The sequence below is a fragment of the Myotis brandtii genome, unplaced genomic scaffold (genome assembly GCF_000412655.1).
Source record: "Myotis brandtii unplaced genomic scaffold, ASM41265v1 scaffold54, whole genome shotgun sequence".
NCBI classification, from domain to species: domain Eukaryota; kingdom Metazoa; phylum Chordata; class Mammalia; order Chiroptera; family Vespertilionidae; genus Myotis; species Myotis brandtii.
In genome coordinates, this window is record NW_005369989.1 from 2367296 (window position 1) to 2383992 (window position 16697).

Here is a 16697-nt window from a genome sequence, read left to right on the forward strand (position 1 = left end):
CTCAGCCCCCAGCCCCCTCCCTTGGCCATCCCCACACTATTGCCTGTGTCCATGGGCTACTTATAATGTACTTTAGCTAATCCCCTCATCTTCCTTTATCCAGTCCCCCCAACCCCCCTCCCCTCTGACATTTGTCAGTCTGTTCCATGCATCCATGTCTCTGGTTCTATTTTAAGTTGTGTTAAATAATTACTATAAAAAAATCCTAAAAGTCATGGGAAAAGAGTATATAATATGGGCCACAAACATTTTGACATAAGGCACCTAGATACAACAAGAGGGGAAAAGGGGTGACATTTCTTTTCTTTTTTTTACTTATATTATCCAAATAATTTTCTCCCCTCTTTTACATCCTGATGATTTCAAATTCAGGCCTTACCAAAATTTCAAATAGGAAGAATTCTCACACAGGCAACAACACAAGGGAGACGGAGCAAATGGAAACACGGCAGGTCATCAGGCAAACCCCTGAATTATTCAGACAGTTGCCCATTTCAGCTCATCAAAAATGTAGGTTTGGCCTCTTTGCATATGTAAACCAAATATAATGGGATTATTGCTATAAAGACTCATGCCCTATCACAAGGCAATAAATAATTGAGAAACAGTATAAATAAAATAAAACCAATTATTGGTATTTAAGAACTATAACATTTGTTTATTCAATAGCAATTTATAGACAAAGCAGGCTTCTAAAACGTTAGGGTACGTCACAGTCATCTGGAGATATTAAAACACAGTTTGAAGACACAAAGCCAAGAGACTTCTGATTTTGATTCTGATCCTTAGTTTGCTGCTGCAGGTCCACAGATCATAAGTCGGAGTGTCACTAGTTGGACTAGAGTACGGATAGCAGCAGGAATATTCATGTAGGTGTTCTTCTCACTGTAGTCCATATCCTGCTTTTAATAGAGGTTATTTTTGTTTTATTTTGTGTGTTTTTTTCATTTCTCTATCCTTTATTTACACAAATTACAATTTTTCTTTCTGCTAATACTCATCTTTATACAATTCTATCACATTAAAATTTGAACAATACATTCTGATTAAAGTATACTAATGATAATGATGTGTATCATGTATGATGCCTTCCAAATTGTTGGCCAGATACTGTAACAAACTCTACAGGGCATGATTGCCTCATATAACAGTCCAAGGATAGGGCCATCATTAGACAAGGCTTGAATTAGATGCTCAAAGGATGTCATTTCAAGACCCTGGTTTTGAAATTTTGACTTAATCTATAAGCCAGGACATCCCCTCTGAGAGAGGAACTGAAGAAGGGAAGAGGGGTTGAGTAGAGACATTTGAGCAGATGATCTGGGGGAAAGGCATTCCAGGTGAAGGGGAATCACATGCAAAAGTGATGAAGGAAGGAAAATATTTGAGAAATAGCCAGGAGGCTAGTGTGCTTGCAAAGGGAACCACACAGAAAATGGTAAGAGAGAAAATCAGAGAAGGCGCAAAAGGGCAATTCATCTCGGGCTTTGTTGGGCCCTTGCACTGATACTGGCTTTTGTCCTGAGTAAGAGGGATAGCCATTGGAGGATTTGGAGCAAAGGAGTTGAGACTCGAATGTGAACTGGGACAAGGGAGAGGTAAGCAAAGGGAAGTGAAGTTTATTACAGCAAAAGTAACAAATCTCTTGGCACACCAGAGGGGTCCCAAAAAGGGTCGCTTCAGAAGCTCACTAGTCTAGGGGTTTATATTTTCCTGCTCTTGCCCTCTATTGGCTCTTTCAAAAAAACACCACCCAATCTCTTTTTGCCCTCGTCTTCCTGCTTTTAGTTCCCACTCTGTGTTCAGGGGAGGGCAGCTCTACAGTTGGCTGGTACATTCTGCCTGTCTTGCTTACATCCTGACCACCTGGCTCATCTCCTCTCTTTTTTTTGAGCTTTAATTGATCTTTTTTTATTTTATTTTTAAATCTTTATTGTTGAAAGTATTAAATATGTCCCCCTTCTCCCCACATTGGCCTCTTCTAGCCACTGTCTCCACTCCAGGCCTTAGCTACCATCTTCTCTTCCTGGAGCCCTTGTCCTAAACTACCTGAACCATCTAACTCCTCAGAGTGACAAGATCTGACTTACATTTTCAAAGGATCGCTCTGGTTGCTGTGTTGAACTAGAGCTAGACCAAGAGGAAATAAGAGAAAGCAGGGAAACTGATCAGCAAATTTGCAATAGTTTCATACAGCTTTTGAGCCAGCTCTGTGTGCTCTTGTTGGAAGAGAGCCTGCCCACATTTCCCCTATTTGCCAATCATCTTATATTTCATTTGGGAAATTAAAATATTGATGAACTCTCCAAGACTTGAAATTTCTTTCAACTATTGGCAGAAGGTTAACCACACAGTTGCTTTTCTGGCCTTAGGTCAGCTGTGTTTACTCCACATCAATGATCTTTGGAAACTTTCTCCAAATTACTATTGAAATTGTTTATTTCAGAACTAGGGCGACCAGATCGGCCCTCCATCTCTTGAGCGTGAGCAGCTTTGTTTTGCAGAGGCAGTGGCTAAAACAGACCAGACATTTCCATCAGCTGTTTGGTCATTGTGCTTTTTAGTGGAATTACAGCATGTTACAGTATTTTTCTTTGCCGCTTAAACATTGAGCAAACCCAGACATCCGGAGATGCTAAAATGAAAAATCTGTTTCCTTTTGCCTTGCCATTTGCCAAGCAAACTCTGTCAGACAGCACATTCTATACATTTCGATAAAATGAAATTACCCTTAATGTGTTGGCAACATCTGTCACAAAACACTCTTCAGTCTATGGCTTAAATGCATTGGGTAGAAATGGATTTGACAGTATATTTAATGAGACACAATTATAGGTGAGGGCACTAGTTTGGCCTTAACAACCATAGGTTTTTCTTTTTCCTTTTTTGTTGTTTTTCTTTTCCTATTTTGTTCTTCTTCTTTCTTTTCTCTCTTCTTTGTAAATGGCATATACAATACAAAGGACATTCTTTGATGAGGAAAGTGACTTGCAAACACCATTCTTTGTTGTAAACAGCCAGCACTTCAAATTCTTTAAGTTTCCTTCCCTGATAAAGTGTCATCAAGAAAAAGTGTTTTTCCAAGAGGTTCCTGCCTACTACTAGTATTTCCACCTTACTCACTGATTGTAAACTTCTTCCATCCCTTAAGACAGTTACGAAATTAATGTTCTTAATAATTTGTGGGAATCCTTTTTTCATTGAACATCTTTACTGAATATGAACAAGAATGTATGTTCTTACCAGTCCTCCCCCAAGAATTACTATTTTATTGTTCATTCATTTGTAATAGCTGGTCTGGGTAGGAAAAGAATGTTTCCCTTATATTGTTTTACACTCCTTGCCTAGTGCTGCTAGTTACAATTCCAAAGGATGACAAGTCCCTTCCCACTCTTTCCTTTGATTGTCAGGTGTTTGGTTTATACACAGAAGCAGCGCTTGCTCTGTGGCATCTGTAATCAAGTGAGTCCCCAAACACTTTCTGAGAAAGGATGTTTTAAAGAGACCAGACAATCCTTCCTAAATTAGTTCCAAATGCAGGCATTCAATCCTTCTATTCTTATCATGCATGGATTTTGATTCATCTGTCACATACTCACATATCTCATTTGCATATTTCCTTCCAAACAAAGACTCAAGTCTGCCTGCTCCCTCACACTGGGGAATGAGGTCACCCCCTAGGGCGTTGCAAGGAAAGTCTTCCTACCAAACACAATTTGGTCTTTATCTCTGATTTATGACAAACAATCTTTATGTGACTAGCGCAGGCTGATTAAATTGAGGGGTTTCCAAGACTGTGACAGTTTAGCTGTACGTTAGAATCTCTAGGGCAAATATTCTGAAAAGATAGACTAAGTCCCAAGTTCAAGAAGAGTATTGAAGTCTTGCACCTGCTAAGGATTAAAATATTGTGATAGTGCCACTTTGGGGTTGAAAAAAATGCTTTAGAACTTGTCTTAAGTCTGAGGTTATTCTATATAGTTTTTATTTAAGTGATTTAAGAACTTCCGTTCTTCTTAAATGAAGGCCAGTAAGTGATTTTTGTTCTTAATATCAAGATGGTTTTGCTAAAGCAATTTAGACAGCAGGAAGAAACTGTGATGTGTGTCTGAATTAAAGTTAAAGTTTTTATCATGTGTCTCATTCAAGAAGCATCCTGATGAACAACAATTCACAGAAGCATCACAAAATTCAAACAGCACAAATCCACAACCGTGTATATTTACAAGCTAAAGACCTTTAAAATAACATATTTTCTGATTGAATCTTGCTCAAAAGCCTTTTGGAGCAAAGTTGAATCTGTATAGTAAGCATTTCCAAATATTTGGCTCAATTGCTATTCTTCCTCCATATTAATGGAGAGGGGTCCATAAAAAAGGCTGAGTGATAGCCTGATCTTTTAACACCTACAGTCGGGAAGTTGGATTTGGATAGAAACATGAGGAATTAATCATCCTGAGCAAAAGCGTTTTAGGAAACATTTGCCTGTGGGTAATTAGTTTGGGGTCTGAAAGCCTGTCGTCTACGTGGATCTGTCCTAGTTTTATTTCTTCAAAATGTTTACTTACAAATATGGAGAAAAAGTCACATCGTGAAAAAATAATGTTTATAGGAAAAAATAGCATTCAGATACCTACCATGTTATTGCCATGGAATGTTTAAAAGAGCTGCTATAAGCATGAGCTTCTACCTTTATCATCATCTTTAAAATAAAACATTGGCATAATATAATATCAAAGACTCTATCCAACCCTAGATTTTCAATTTTTTAAAAATATCTTTCATTGTCTAAGTTAGTCAATTAAGGCAGAAAAGTAGGGTAGAGGAAAAGGAAAGAGGGGTATGTGGCCCGGCTGTGCTTCAATAGCCAAGCGATACTTTGTATATGGGCAGAAGTGGGTTTTGTTTTTTTGGGGTTTTTTTAATATCTAGTAATTCTTACATTCCAATAGTTATAATAAATCAAAAAGCATATTCTAAAGGGATGCTTCTCCTAACACCTGATAAAACAATTGACATTTTTACATTTTTAGAAAATTATAGCAATGTTGTATTTGACTGGCATTTAACAGTTTAGTATCTTCTGCCAAAAGCATAGACACAAAGAAAGTAGGTCAAAATATTCAAATTTTAAAACATGGGAAAGAGTAACTTGAATTTTTATTACATTTATACTAAGTTTTAGTATGTCCAAAGAGATCCAGGGAAGGAATCCATCTGGACCAGTGTTATCACCACAGTGGTAGATTGTACTGAGCTGATCAAAATCTGCCCATATAAATCATAGACAAATGTTGTAAACCAAAAGTTTTATGCAGTATCAATAAAAACTAGAGAATTTCCATCATATTTGTATATTTTTAATTAAGAGAAGTTAGTATTTAGAACAATGAGAGGGCATATATATGATATTTTGGAATACATTCTGCATTAAATATTAGAATTATAAATAACAGGCGTTTTAAATACATTACGGATAAATCACATTGGAAGAAGGAAGCCACTTAATGCTATATATTTAGAACAGAAAATGTCATGGATGGATGTAAAAATTATACATGGTTGAATTTAGCCTTTTCAGTACTAGTAAAGTAAACACGTTGGATGTTATCGCAGTCTACTGTGTTTATGTGTTTTAAGTTTCCTTCCTGTGGAACGTATTTTCAGACGGACATTGTGTGTGCTTCTAGGGTGCTGTGATTACGCCGACAATGGACCATCCAATGTCAATGCAGCCAGCAAACATGATGGGCCCCCTGACACAACAGATGAACCATCTTTCGTTGGGCACAACAGGAACGGTGAGTTGAAGAGTTTGTTTTGTTCTGTTTTCTTGGATTTCTTCAACAAGATGAAATACTCTCTTTTCACTGGCATTGTCAGCAAAACTGGCTCTGTACCATTGACTAACACACCTTTCAGGTTCCAGTGTGAACAAGCTTCCTTCTGCCTGCATATTCCATTCTGGGACACGTTTACTCACATTGACAACGCTGAAGGCTGTGTTGTGCTGCATCTAAATTTGAGTTACTTCTAGCTCTTGAGACAAAATGCACCAAGTATAATGTCTGTTTTTGGAAGAGTGTCTTTATGCATGCACCTACAAATCTAGACCTTGTAACTTAATATACTTGAGCCTGTTTTTCTTTTCCCAGATGCTTACCACTTCAGCTAATATATCTTTCCCAGGTTACTTACAGTGAGGGGCCAACCTTGACTATGACTAATATACAGGGTTTTTATTCAGTTTCCATGTTTAAGTCAGTAAAAAGTAATTGAGAACCTGACATAATCGAGTTCTTTTCATCTTTCTTTTGACTATATTGACATAGATTATGTTGAAAAATGGGAAAGGAATCTAACATACTTAATCTTTTTTTTTTTTTTATAAATTGGGATATTTTCGACTAGCCATTATTTTTCCTTAGGGAACAAAAGTATATCAAAGAGTTCCCATTGCAACCTTGATTTTATATCAGTGAGGCCTTGGAAATCATTTGCAATACTTTGTGTTAGTTTTTAAATCCATACAAAGAGAATTCCCCAAATAGTCAAGGAGGCAAATATTTAATACAACCTGGAATACTGCAACTTTGTTAATTACCATTATAGAGAACAGTGAAAGACATCAAAGTCAACCTCTTATGTGACACCATTCCTAAGAGTTTTTATTTTTTTTATAAATGTTAAGGCAGGTAATTTTTCATTTTTAAAGATGTAGAAAGAAAAATATATTTTCTTTTTACGGAAGCAGCTTAAGTATTATAGAAATAACACTGGACTTGAAGTTGGGAGTTCTAGCCTCAAATCTTGATTGAGCCCTATTGTTTCTATCTGTCCAGTCTCAATTTCTCTCTCTGTCTAGTTGAAGTATTGAACATGATCTATAGGGCTCCTTTGACTACGTGCCTTTGTGTCTTTAAGGCTATATGTCTCATAGTCACCACTTCTGTGGTTCTTCACAATAATGCTAGCATCATCTCCAAATATCTTCACATACTATGTGCACTAGTTATATATTGGAAATTTTACCTTAAAGCAATGGCTTGCTTGATACATAGGCTTTTTGGGAATAAAAGATGTTTCTGACATGTCCACTGAAGCCTCAATAATCTGCTCTAAATAGGAATAAAGTCCATAAAGCTAGTGGAAAGAGTTGCTTTGTTTCAATAAAGAAGTTTAATTTTATTAACATAAAGTACCTATCTCTAAGACTTCAGTTTCTGAACCTAGAAAAAGCAGTTGATGATACTTTACCTGTCTGAAGGCTGGGCTGGGTCAAATGATTTCTTAGGGCTCTGACCTAGACTTTTAAAAGTCATGTCTAAGGCGACATTTAACTCTACACTGTGGCACAGCTAATTTTCATCAGGGAGATAAAATTTGAAGATAATATTTCTGGAGCTTTTAGTACTGTGTTAAGGATTATTTGTCATTGCTTTGCTCATTTTCCAGCAAAACAGACTCCATGAAGTGTTGAGAGGCCTCAAGTTTCTCATGTGCCCACTATTGATTTCCTTTCATGTCAGCCTTAATCTCCTTAAGGGATCATAAATTCTCAATAAGTGAAGTATTGCGATCTTATTATATTGAATAACAATCTGGAATCTGATAAGAGAGGGAGTTATAATGCAAAGCCCAGCAAGAAACACTTTATAAATCCTAGTCATTTGAATCAAAAGGAAAGCCAGCTGACTTGCTGAAGTTCAAATTTGCAAACTAGAAAAAAACATAAAAGCTAAGTTTAATTGTGATTATGACTGGATCCTTTAGGGAATTGAAAAATAAACTACAACATGAAGAACAGATTTAGGATTATAATAGTTATTGATTCAATAACATATATTATGATTAGTATTTAAGCATTTTCAACAAGAACACACTTATATGTAAGATCACTATTTTTACCTAGCTGGAAATGGGCAAATTACTTAAGAATAATATACATCCCATTCCTTTCTCAGCAAATGTTTAAAATTTGTGGTTTATTTTTAATACCAAATTTTCTGTAGCTTTTCCTCCCATTCTTTTCTCCCTTCACATTTGTACTAAAAAAAAATGTTTATGTATATTATAAACTTTGTATAAATTGATGTTTTGCAAAGGTTTGAAAGTTCATAAGGTTCCGGAAAGGCAGAAAGAAAACAATATTATTTTGTTGATTTATTCAACAAAATACCACTATATCTAGTGCCCAGAATACTGGTATACATTTTTCTTGAACTGTCACTCTTGTACTTCAACATGCCATCATAGATTCATTTTATGTGAATTTTTGATTGGTATGTGGAGTGGCTATCAGATTTTCCCATCTATTGCTTCTTTTCAATGTATTTTATTATTGCTGGGAAGATTGCCTGTTGTCATGGAAAGAACAGTGGACATTGGGATCAAACTTAAGTTCAAAGTCCAGCTCAGCTCCTTATTAGCTATGCACGTTTAGGTAGGTTTTTTTTAACCTCTCTGAACTTTTATTTCCTCTTCTAAAAAGTAGAAAAATAACATTTACATCCCCGGGGAGTTGCCAGCATTAAATGCAATGACATATGTGACATTCCTAATACAGTGTGAAATCTGGCAGATAGATGCTTATCAAATGAGCTGTCCTTACCCGCCTATATCCAGTGGCTTCAACTGGTAGGAATCTAGTCCAAGTCACCAGAAGGGATGTAGGAAATTAACAAGTTCACAGCACAACACACTGGCCTACTCTATTTCGTTTGGCATAACATTTCTTTTTCACGTTTCCACTTCCTTAGCGCCTAACATACTCTTCCAAGGTTGTAAACCCCAAAATTCTAGAGGCCAGCCAAGTCACATTAATGAATCAAGTTGGCTGATTCAAGCAAAAACCCTAGAAGTACAGAATCAACTTTGGTCTACATTGACCTCTCATGTACTATAAATATACTTGATAGTGGAGATGACATTTTAAATTCGAGATATTTTTAATGCAATACTAATAACCTCTCTGCCTGAGAGTTAGGTGAACAGTAGGGGGAGGTGGCACCCTTGTCAGCCTGGAACATGATGTTGCCTCTAAGGAAGGCCGCCACTACTCAACTCCAGGTCGCTGTTGCTACAGAGGCATACAGACCTAGGGTGGCCTCCCCTTCCAATTTTTTTCAGATAAATTAAATATTTAAATCTTAATGGAACATTTCCCTGTATTTGAATATTGAACCCAGTTTGCCCTAAAAGCTCTCAGATTGTGACTCCTGCCCAGGGATTTCCTAGGACTCTTCTGGCCATCGCTTCTTCTGTTCTTTCACGGGCTGCTCAGACAGGGTTCCATTTTTTAACTTCTCATTAATACATGATTTCCTTAAGCCATGCCATCTACTTTCATGGTTTTGAACTCTGCTTGCTATGCCAAAGACTCTTAAATCTGAGTCCTCAGTGCTAACCTCATCTTACATTTTTAGACCCATGTTTCCAACTATTTGCTAACTGTCTCATGTAAATCTCCCTCTGATATCTCAAAGTCAGCATGACCCAAACTAATCGCATTAGCTTCCCCAGGTGTCCTCCCCACTGATGCCCTTCCACTTACACATTCCTGCTTTTTATTTCCTCTCAAGCCATACCCATGCCCTTTTGCTCTGCTAGTCAAATGCTAATCCTAGAACTCAGCCTAGACTCTTTCCTTCTCCCTCAGCACCATATACAATTACTTTTCAAGTCCCATCAATTTAGTCTCATAGACATTTGTCAAATACATCCCTTCCTCCACACTCCTAGACTCTGCCCAGGGTCTCACTTGATTACTTATCATAGTCTCCTAACTGCTCTTCCTGCTTCCTGTCTCAATGGGCTCCAATCCATTCTCCAGCATGTTGCCACAGCCAGTCAATCTAAAATTATCTGATCATGTGTCTCTCTTACCAGTAACTTCAGAGGCTTTCAGACATCTAAGCTCACTGAAATTCTACAAACAAGATGTGAGCAGTGACGAGTCAAGATAAAGACAGGAGCCTCCATCCAGAAACAGATAGGCTCCAGGGGAAGAGCAGAGAGAGATCAGTGAATGATCTACAGTAGGCAGTGGTCCAGGGCTAATGGGGAGTTGGAGCTAGATTGGAATTTTCCAGTATTAGAAGGTGGGGGGGAGGCCTTAGTCCATAGGCCACATCCCACTTTCCTTTCTAAGATCCCTGGGTAAAGAAGTTTATTGAGATGCCTCTTTTTCATCTTCATAAAAGTAGATATATTTGGTCCCTTGTAACCCCCAATTTTGAAATGGAAGCCAGGTAGTTTAACCTTTCTCTACCATTTGCCACTGCAAATGCTTATTGCTCAATTCTCTACATGTTTTTGAGCCAGATAGAGTCTCCCAGCCTTAAAAGAAATAAAATAACTGTTTTATTCCAGGGCTCTGCTGACCTTGGAGAATTTTCTAGCTTTTCCACTTTTTTTTTCCTTGTCATAGGAGTCCCTAGATAGAACCAAAGCCCTGTTAACCACCATTTCTTATCACTGTATTGTAAGCTTTAGCCAAAATCACTGGGGATTTTACTGTGTTATGAGAACCTCCAAATTGCATGACAATCTTGTTTTACAAGTTTCTTATCTCATTTTCATTTGTTCATTTGGTGGTCACCAGTGGCTTACAATGTCACCGGAATCTGTTGAAAGAAATAAAAGTTTTTGTTCTGCAGGCTCCTTATCTGCAGTTCTGTTTGTATTCTCCAAACCACTGGTGATTTGTGACATCATTGGATTCCATGGTGTAACCATAGCCACTCACAAAGATAATCTTGTAATTCTACTCCATTTGTGCATGTAGTTCCCTAACATTTTTTCAGTCATACCATTTCTCCTTTATTACTCTAAAATGTTGAATTACTAATTTTGCTCAGAGATTATCTTTTTTAATTATTACATATGAGTATTAGGGCTAAGAGTAATAAAGAACAACACATAGTGTTAAATGGGCTCATGACTAGAAAATAATATCATAAAATCACACATGGCAATGAGTATATCTCCTTAAATGGTTTTTGAAGAAAAGGTGTCAATTAATTAAAAATGGTCAAATACAAGACTGAAAATATAGACAAAAGGGAATAGCTTTTTAAATTTGTTTAGTCTTATTCTAAGATAAATAAACTTTGAAGGTAGTCTTTAAACAAAAAGTGAATAGGCATTAAGTGAAAGTCTAGTATTATGAAAGTTTAATTGCAAATATTAAGTTTTTGCTGCTTAAAAATTTATTCTGACTTCAAATAAATTAGCAACAAAGTACAAGAGCCCAATAGAGAAAAAAACAATGTGAATATATAGTTGGTAAAAGAGGAAATAGAATGCCAAAAAACATGAAAAATAATAATGAAAGAAGTAGTAATTTAATCAAATACACAGAGACATAAACACATAACCCATTAAAGAAAGTTATAAAAATAATATGCATTGCTGATGAAGGTGTGAGGAATAAACATTCTCATTATGTGATGACAGGGATCTAAATTTGTAAAAGTCTCAGTTGGATAGCAAGGTGGACAGTCAAGACATTTTAAAACAGCTCTGCTGACTGACCAATAAGTTTTAATTTTAGAAGCTATTTTATGGAAATATTCTAAAGTAACAGTAAAGCCTTTATACCTCAAAAGTGTTCAAGCTAGTGTTCGTTATAATGTCTAATGAAGAAGAATTATTGAACCATAAGCCATCCACAAATCAGAATGTAATACTACATGGAGTTATAAGAAATTAAACCAAGTAGGAAAAGGATGAGCTATCATTATGAGCAGGATGTAAATTTGCACATGTATCAAACATGAAAAAATATTTATGAAATAAGGCTATAGAAATACAAAACAAATGTGGTTATTTCTGGGTGATGGGATTAGGGATCATTCCTATTTTAATCATATTTCTATACATTCTCCAAGTATACAACAATAAGCATGATTTACTTTTATTATTTATTTTTAATACAAATGTATTTGTGGAAAAATGACTAGTGGCATGATCTTAAAATTAACTTTTTGTTTGTTTGTTTGTTTGTTTGTAGTAATGTGTGATTGTAGTTTTTTAAATGGAACTAGGCATTACTACCACTATTTAAGAACATATTTGGAGACCCTATAAAAATGATTCTACTTATTCTAGCTTTGGTGATGGTAATCAATTCACTAGTTCACATACCTGTTGCGAGAAGCAAAATGACTCATGCCTAAGGTTTATTTGCTTTTGAATCTTTGACCAATATTTTTATCTGTCTTCTCATGAGAAAGTGATTAACATTGTCCTTTTGTGGCAAGGAGATTAAATGGAGAAATGTCTGAGAGTCCAAATGAAGTTTTTAAGTCGATGGAAAAAGGAAGTTTGAGATTTTAGTTTTTTGAAGAAATAATGATCATATAAATGGAATGAGGGTATCACAGAACCATCTATGTAACCGTGTTTGGGCAGTTTATTTGAATGTGATCGATATTTGGTCTTTTCACACAGTTTACCCCTGCAAGGGGAATTGGGGCTAGATTAGAACTTTCCATTTTTAAAGGGGGCGGGGGGGAGGTGGAGGGGCCTTGGGCCATAGTCAAGGTCCAACTTTCCTTTTTTAGATCTCTGGCTAAAGAAATTTACTAAACCAAAGCCTCTTTCTCATTAAAAAAAAGCAGATCTATTTGGTCCCATATAACCACAAATTTTGAAATGGATGCCATGTGGTTTAATTAGTCTTTCCCTAATATTTGCTACCTCCAATGTTACAACACTTAGGAGAAAGACAGCAATCATTGCTGAATAGATTGTTCTGCTTGTCTCTGCTCTCACTGCTCCAGCAGGCAAAGCTCCTTGGTCTTGACTGACAACCATTGGGATCAGAGTCAGAGCTGAGTGATCAAAATGCATCAGCCCCCATGGAGTATGGAAATGTGCACATTTTTTATTGATCTCTTAAATTTTCCATTCTTTATTTTTTCTCCAGGACTTTGTTTCATATTGTGCTCTGGGCCCCTTCTAGATGGGCTGCCTTGTAGAACTTTTGGGTCAGAGAGGGTACAGATTTCATATTAATACCCCATAGAAGTGACCAAAGTAATGACAGACTGAGGAAGATGACAATGTTCTAGGACAGAGTGTACTGTCCTAGCAGGTGGAGCCTAACACCATGTACAGTGTGGTGGTTATGGTGACCATTGTAACTACTGTAAACTGGGTAAGGGTCATAGTGCCTGAAGAACTTGGAGGTAGGGGGGTTAGGCAACCTCATGACATACAGTGAGTGGGCACTTCCAAGATGTAGAGCTAAGATTCTGTTTTATTTTCTTTTGTACTTCATTGCATTCTTTCTCATGCTCTTTTCATTCAAAGATTCAGTCCCAAGACAGGATTATGATACTCCACCAGCTGTTGTGTCAGGTAGGAAAATTCTAATTCCTTTCAGACTTGATTGGTGGGGAGAGATGGAAGTTGCCTGGTTTTCTCCAAAACTCTTTAAAGCAGTGATTCTCAATGGGGCTGGGTACAAGGAATGTAAATTTCAGTTCCGGGGTGGGGGGTAGAGTGGGGCAAAGGGAGTGGGCAGAGCATGGTTCAAAAATGTATTTAATAGTTCAGTCCAATTTTGTGTATGAAAAATAAATATGTTTCTTTTGTAATAAAAAGTAAAAGCTCAAAGACATTTGGTCTGTGAAGGATACACAGAATGTGGAGACTATGTTCTGTGTATCAGAGGGTCTCAGTGTGGGAGGGTTCATCAGAATTTCTGAGAAGTGGGAGAGGACATTTATGTCTATCAAAGGAGGGCACAAATTAATAAAATGTAGTTTGAGAAGCACTGCTTTGGAGACCAGAATTCTTCTGAAATCAGAAAATCATCCCATTTTGCTTGCTCAACACCCAGCATAGTGTCTCACCCATAGTAGGTGCTCAATATAATTGTTTGTTGAATGAATCAAAACTTCAGATTTGTTCCAAAAATGGTATTTTGGATATTGAAAGAGAAGCTGCCAATGTTCCACTTGTACAGCAAAGTGGCAGAGATTGATCTGAGAGTACATTAGCATCTTGAGGATTGTTATTAGCAATATTTAAGTTGTTTCATATACTTTGGTGGTGCAGTTTATAGTAGGGGATGGGTATGTGAAAGGGTGGGGTTTTATTTTGATTGCACAGATCTTGTGCTTTCTTAACTTTGAATTTTTGTTTCTTGCAAAGAGGATAATGGGCATAATTTTTTGCTTTTGTTGATTTGTTTTTAACTAAATAAAATACTGGCAGCCTAAAGAGCTCTGAACTCTTTGATCCTTTCATGTGTTAGATGATGAGGACATACAATCTAAAGCAAGAGATGAAGGTCAGGAGAGCCCATCAGTGGGTAGAGCCTGGCCACTGAGTGGTGGTTTTTAATAGAGAACAGCATGCTCTTGGCCCCTGGGTTTGCCTGACCTAGCATCTCAAGGGCAATCCTTTCCTCATGTCTGATGGACTTGTTTAATGGTGCTCATGGCTGAAAATTCATCTTACAAGTTCAGTTGAGAAACAATGAGTTAGCTTTCAGTTGTGAAATCACTTTTTTTATTAACCCTCACCCAAGGAGTGAGGATATTTTTTCCATTGATCTTTGAGAGAGAAAAGCATTGATGTGAGAGATACACATCGATTGGTTGCCTCCCGCACTCGCCCAGACTGATGGGGGAGAGAGGGGCGGGTATTGAACCTGCAACCCAGGTATGTGCCCTGGGCCAGGAATCAATGGTGCACAGACTGACACTCTAATCACTGAGCCACACCAGCCAGGTCCACTACACTCTTTTTGAAGAGCTCTATAAATTGTCATTAATTAAAACATCACTTATCTTCCCCCAAAGTGTGTATCCTATCCTATCATAATGTGTTTCATTTGGCACACTTTGTTTAATATAGCCTTTACTTGGTTTAATATATGGCATCTTTGTTTAACAAGAGGCACCTATTCTTGAAAATTTACCAATATTAATAAAGAGGAAAGACAGAAACTGAAACTTTCCTTCTACTAGGTTTCCTGATTTCACTTTTAAGAACACACACACAGAGAGAGACACACAAAAGCAATGAAAACATCAAAAGCACTTACTAGGTATCAGCCATGGGTCAGGATCAATGCATATGAATTGAAGCAGAACATCTGGCTTGGAGTTCTCACCTAATTCCATGGACAGCTGCCACTGAGACTTCATGAGCTGAGAAATGACTCAATTAAAGTAGAGCCTTAAGAAATGTAATCTGGCATTTTTGTGTGTGCTTAAGCAACAAGAAACAGTAATCACATAGAACAGTTAGAAAGCCCTGGTATTGCTATCATTAATATTTTTTTAAAGTGCTGTGATCCCATCAGTGGAATACAAAAGAAGGCACTAATATAGAAGTGACAGAACAAGAACAATTTACAGGACTTTACAGTTGTTTTTCCCTGATAAGATTTAATTGGTGGTTTGACATCTGATAAATATGCACAGAGTTCTTGGTCTACCTGTAAAGGAAAATAAACTTACCTTTTAATTGCACAGCGTTCTTTGGCCTCTTTGGTCTACCTGTAAAGGAAAATAAACTTACCTTTTAAAAATGTTTATAAATTGTCTGGTGGGCACAACTTGAGTGACTTTTGAAAAATGGAATATCCTTTGCCCAACCCTTGGGAAAATCAGGAAAGTGAAGCAGGCAAAGGTGTTGTAATATTTCCTTCCCATATCTCCCAGTATATCAATATTTGACAACCCAAGTAGTAATCAATTCTTTGTCAGTATAGGAACCCACTAGATTATCATAAAGTATCAGAGTTGAAACTAACTGCTTTGTAATCTACAGACATAACCAATATATCAAATATTTATTGAATACCTTCTGTGTCTTAGGTGCTTTACTCAAGTACCAGGGATAGACAGTGAATACAAAATAGACCCCTGGTTAAAAAAAAATCATGGTCTAATAATGTTGTTTTTGTTGTTTGTGATGTTTAAGTGTATAAAATATGGAGGAACTAAAATCTAGACTCTGAAAAGAAGATCAGAAACCCTCAGGAATAAAATTCTGAGCTGGATTTGGAAGAACAAATAGGAGCTGACGGGTTAGACAAGAGTGGGAAAGATTCAGGAGGGAAATGAGATAAGATATGTAAACTCTTGGAGACAGAAAACAGTGTGGGGTGACTAGATGACAGCAAGTCATTTATTTTTCTCGGAGCAGAATGTCACAATGGTGGACACTGAGGCTAGGTCAGGGCAAATCTGATTGTAGGACTCTTTCCTCTCTGAGTCACATATCATCTTTTTTTTATTCAAATAATATTTATTGGGAGTGGCCATTATTGTATTGGGTGTTAGGGTTGCAACTTCCCTCTAAGAACCTAGGATCCAATTAGGAAGTTAGTTACAAATGGTAATTACAACACAATGTCTTCAGAGCTTCCATATGAACAAATATATGATGTTCACTTTGGTAAACTCTCCAATAAGATTCCTGAGTTCGGAAACTACTTGTGTAACTTACTAGTCGTGGAACCTTGGAAAATTACCTAATTTCTCTATACCTTAGATAGCTTATTTGAGGAATTAATAATAATTACTTAATATGGCTATTGTGAGAATTAGGTAAGTTAAGATATATAGCCTGCTTAAAACAGATCCTAACATAAAATAAGTGCTCAAATGTTATTAGTAACAACTGTACCTATTCTTGTTACAAGATGCTATGGTGGCACAAAGAAGAAACAA

At 36.8% G+C, this 16697-nt stretch overlaps 1 protein-coding gene across 16 annotated transcripts in view; it reads left to right on the forward strand.

Annotated features, from left to right (window-relative positions):
• RBMS3 (RNA binding motif, single stranded interacting protein 3) overlaps positions 1–16697 on the forward strand; it is a 965283-nt gene that overhangs the window by 889411 nt on the left and 59175 nt on the right. For 12 of the 16 annotated variants that reach the window (XM_014549237.1, XM_005878038.2, XM_014549230.1 and 9 more), the window contains 2 exons: positions 5691–5801; positions 13318–13365. In XM_014549237.1, coding sequence (XP_014404723.1) covers positions 5691–5801; positions 13318–13365 — 159 coding nt within the window. The remainder of the gene's footprint in view (positions 1–5690; positions 5802–13317; positions 13366–16697) is intronic. The other 4 variants (XM_005878041.2, XM_005878044.2, XM_014549233.1 and 1 more) reach the window with 1 other exon arrangement.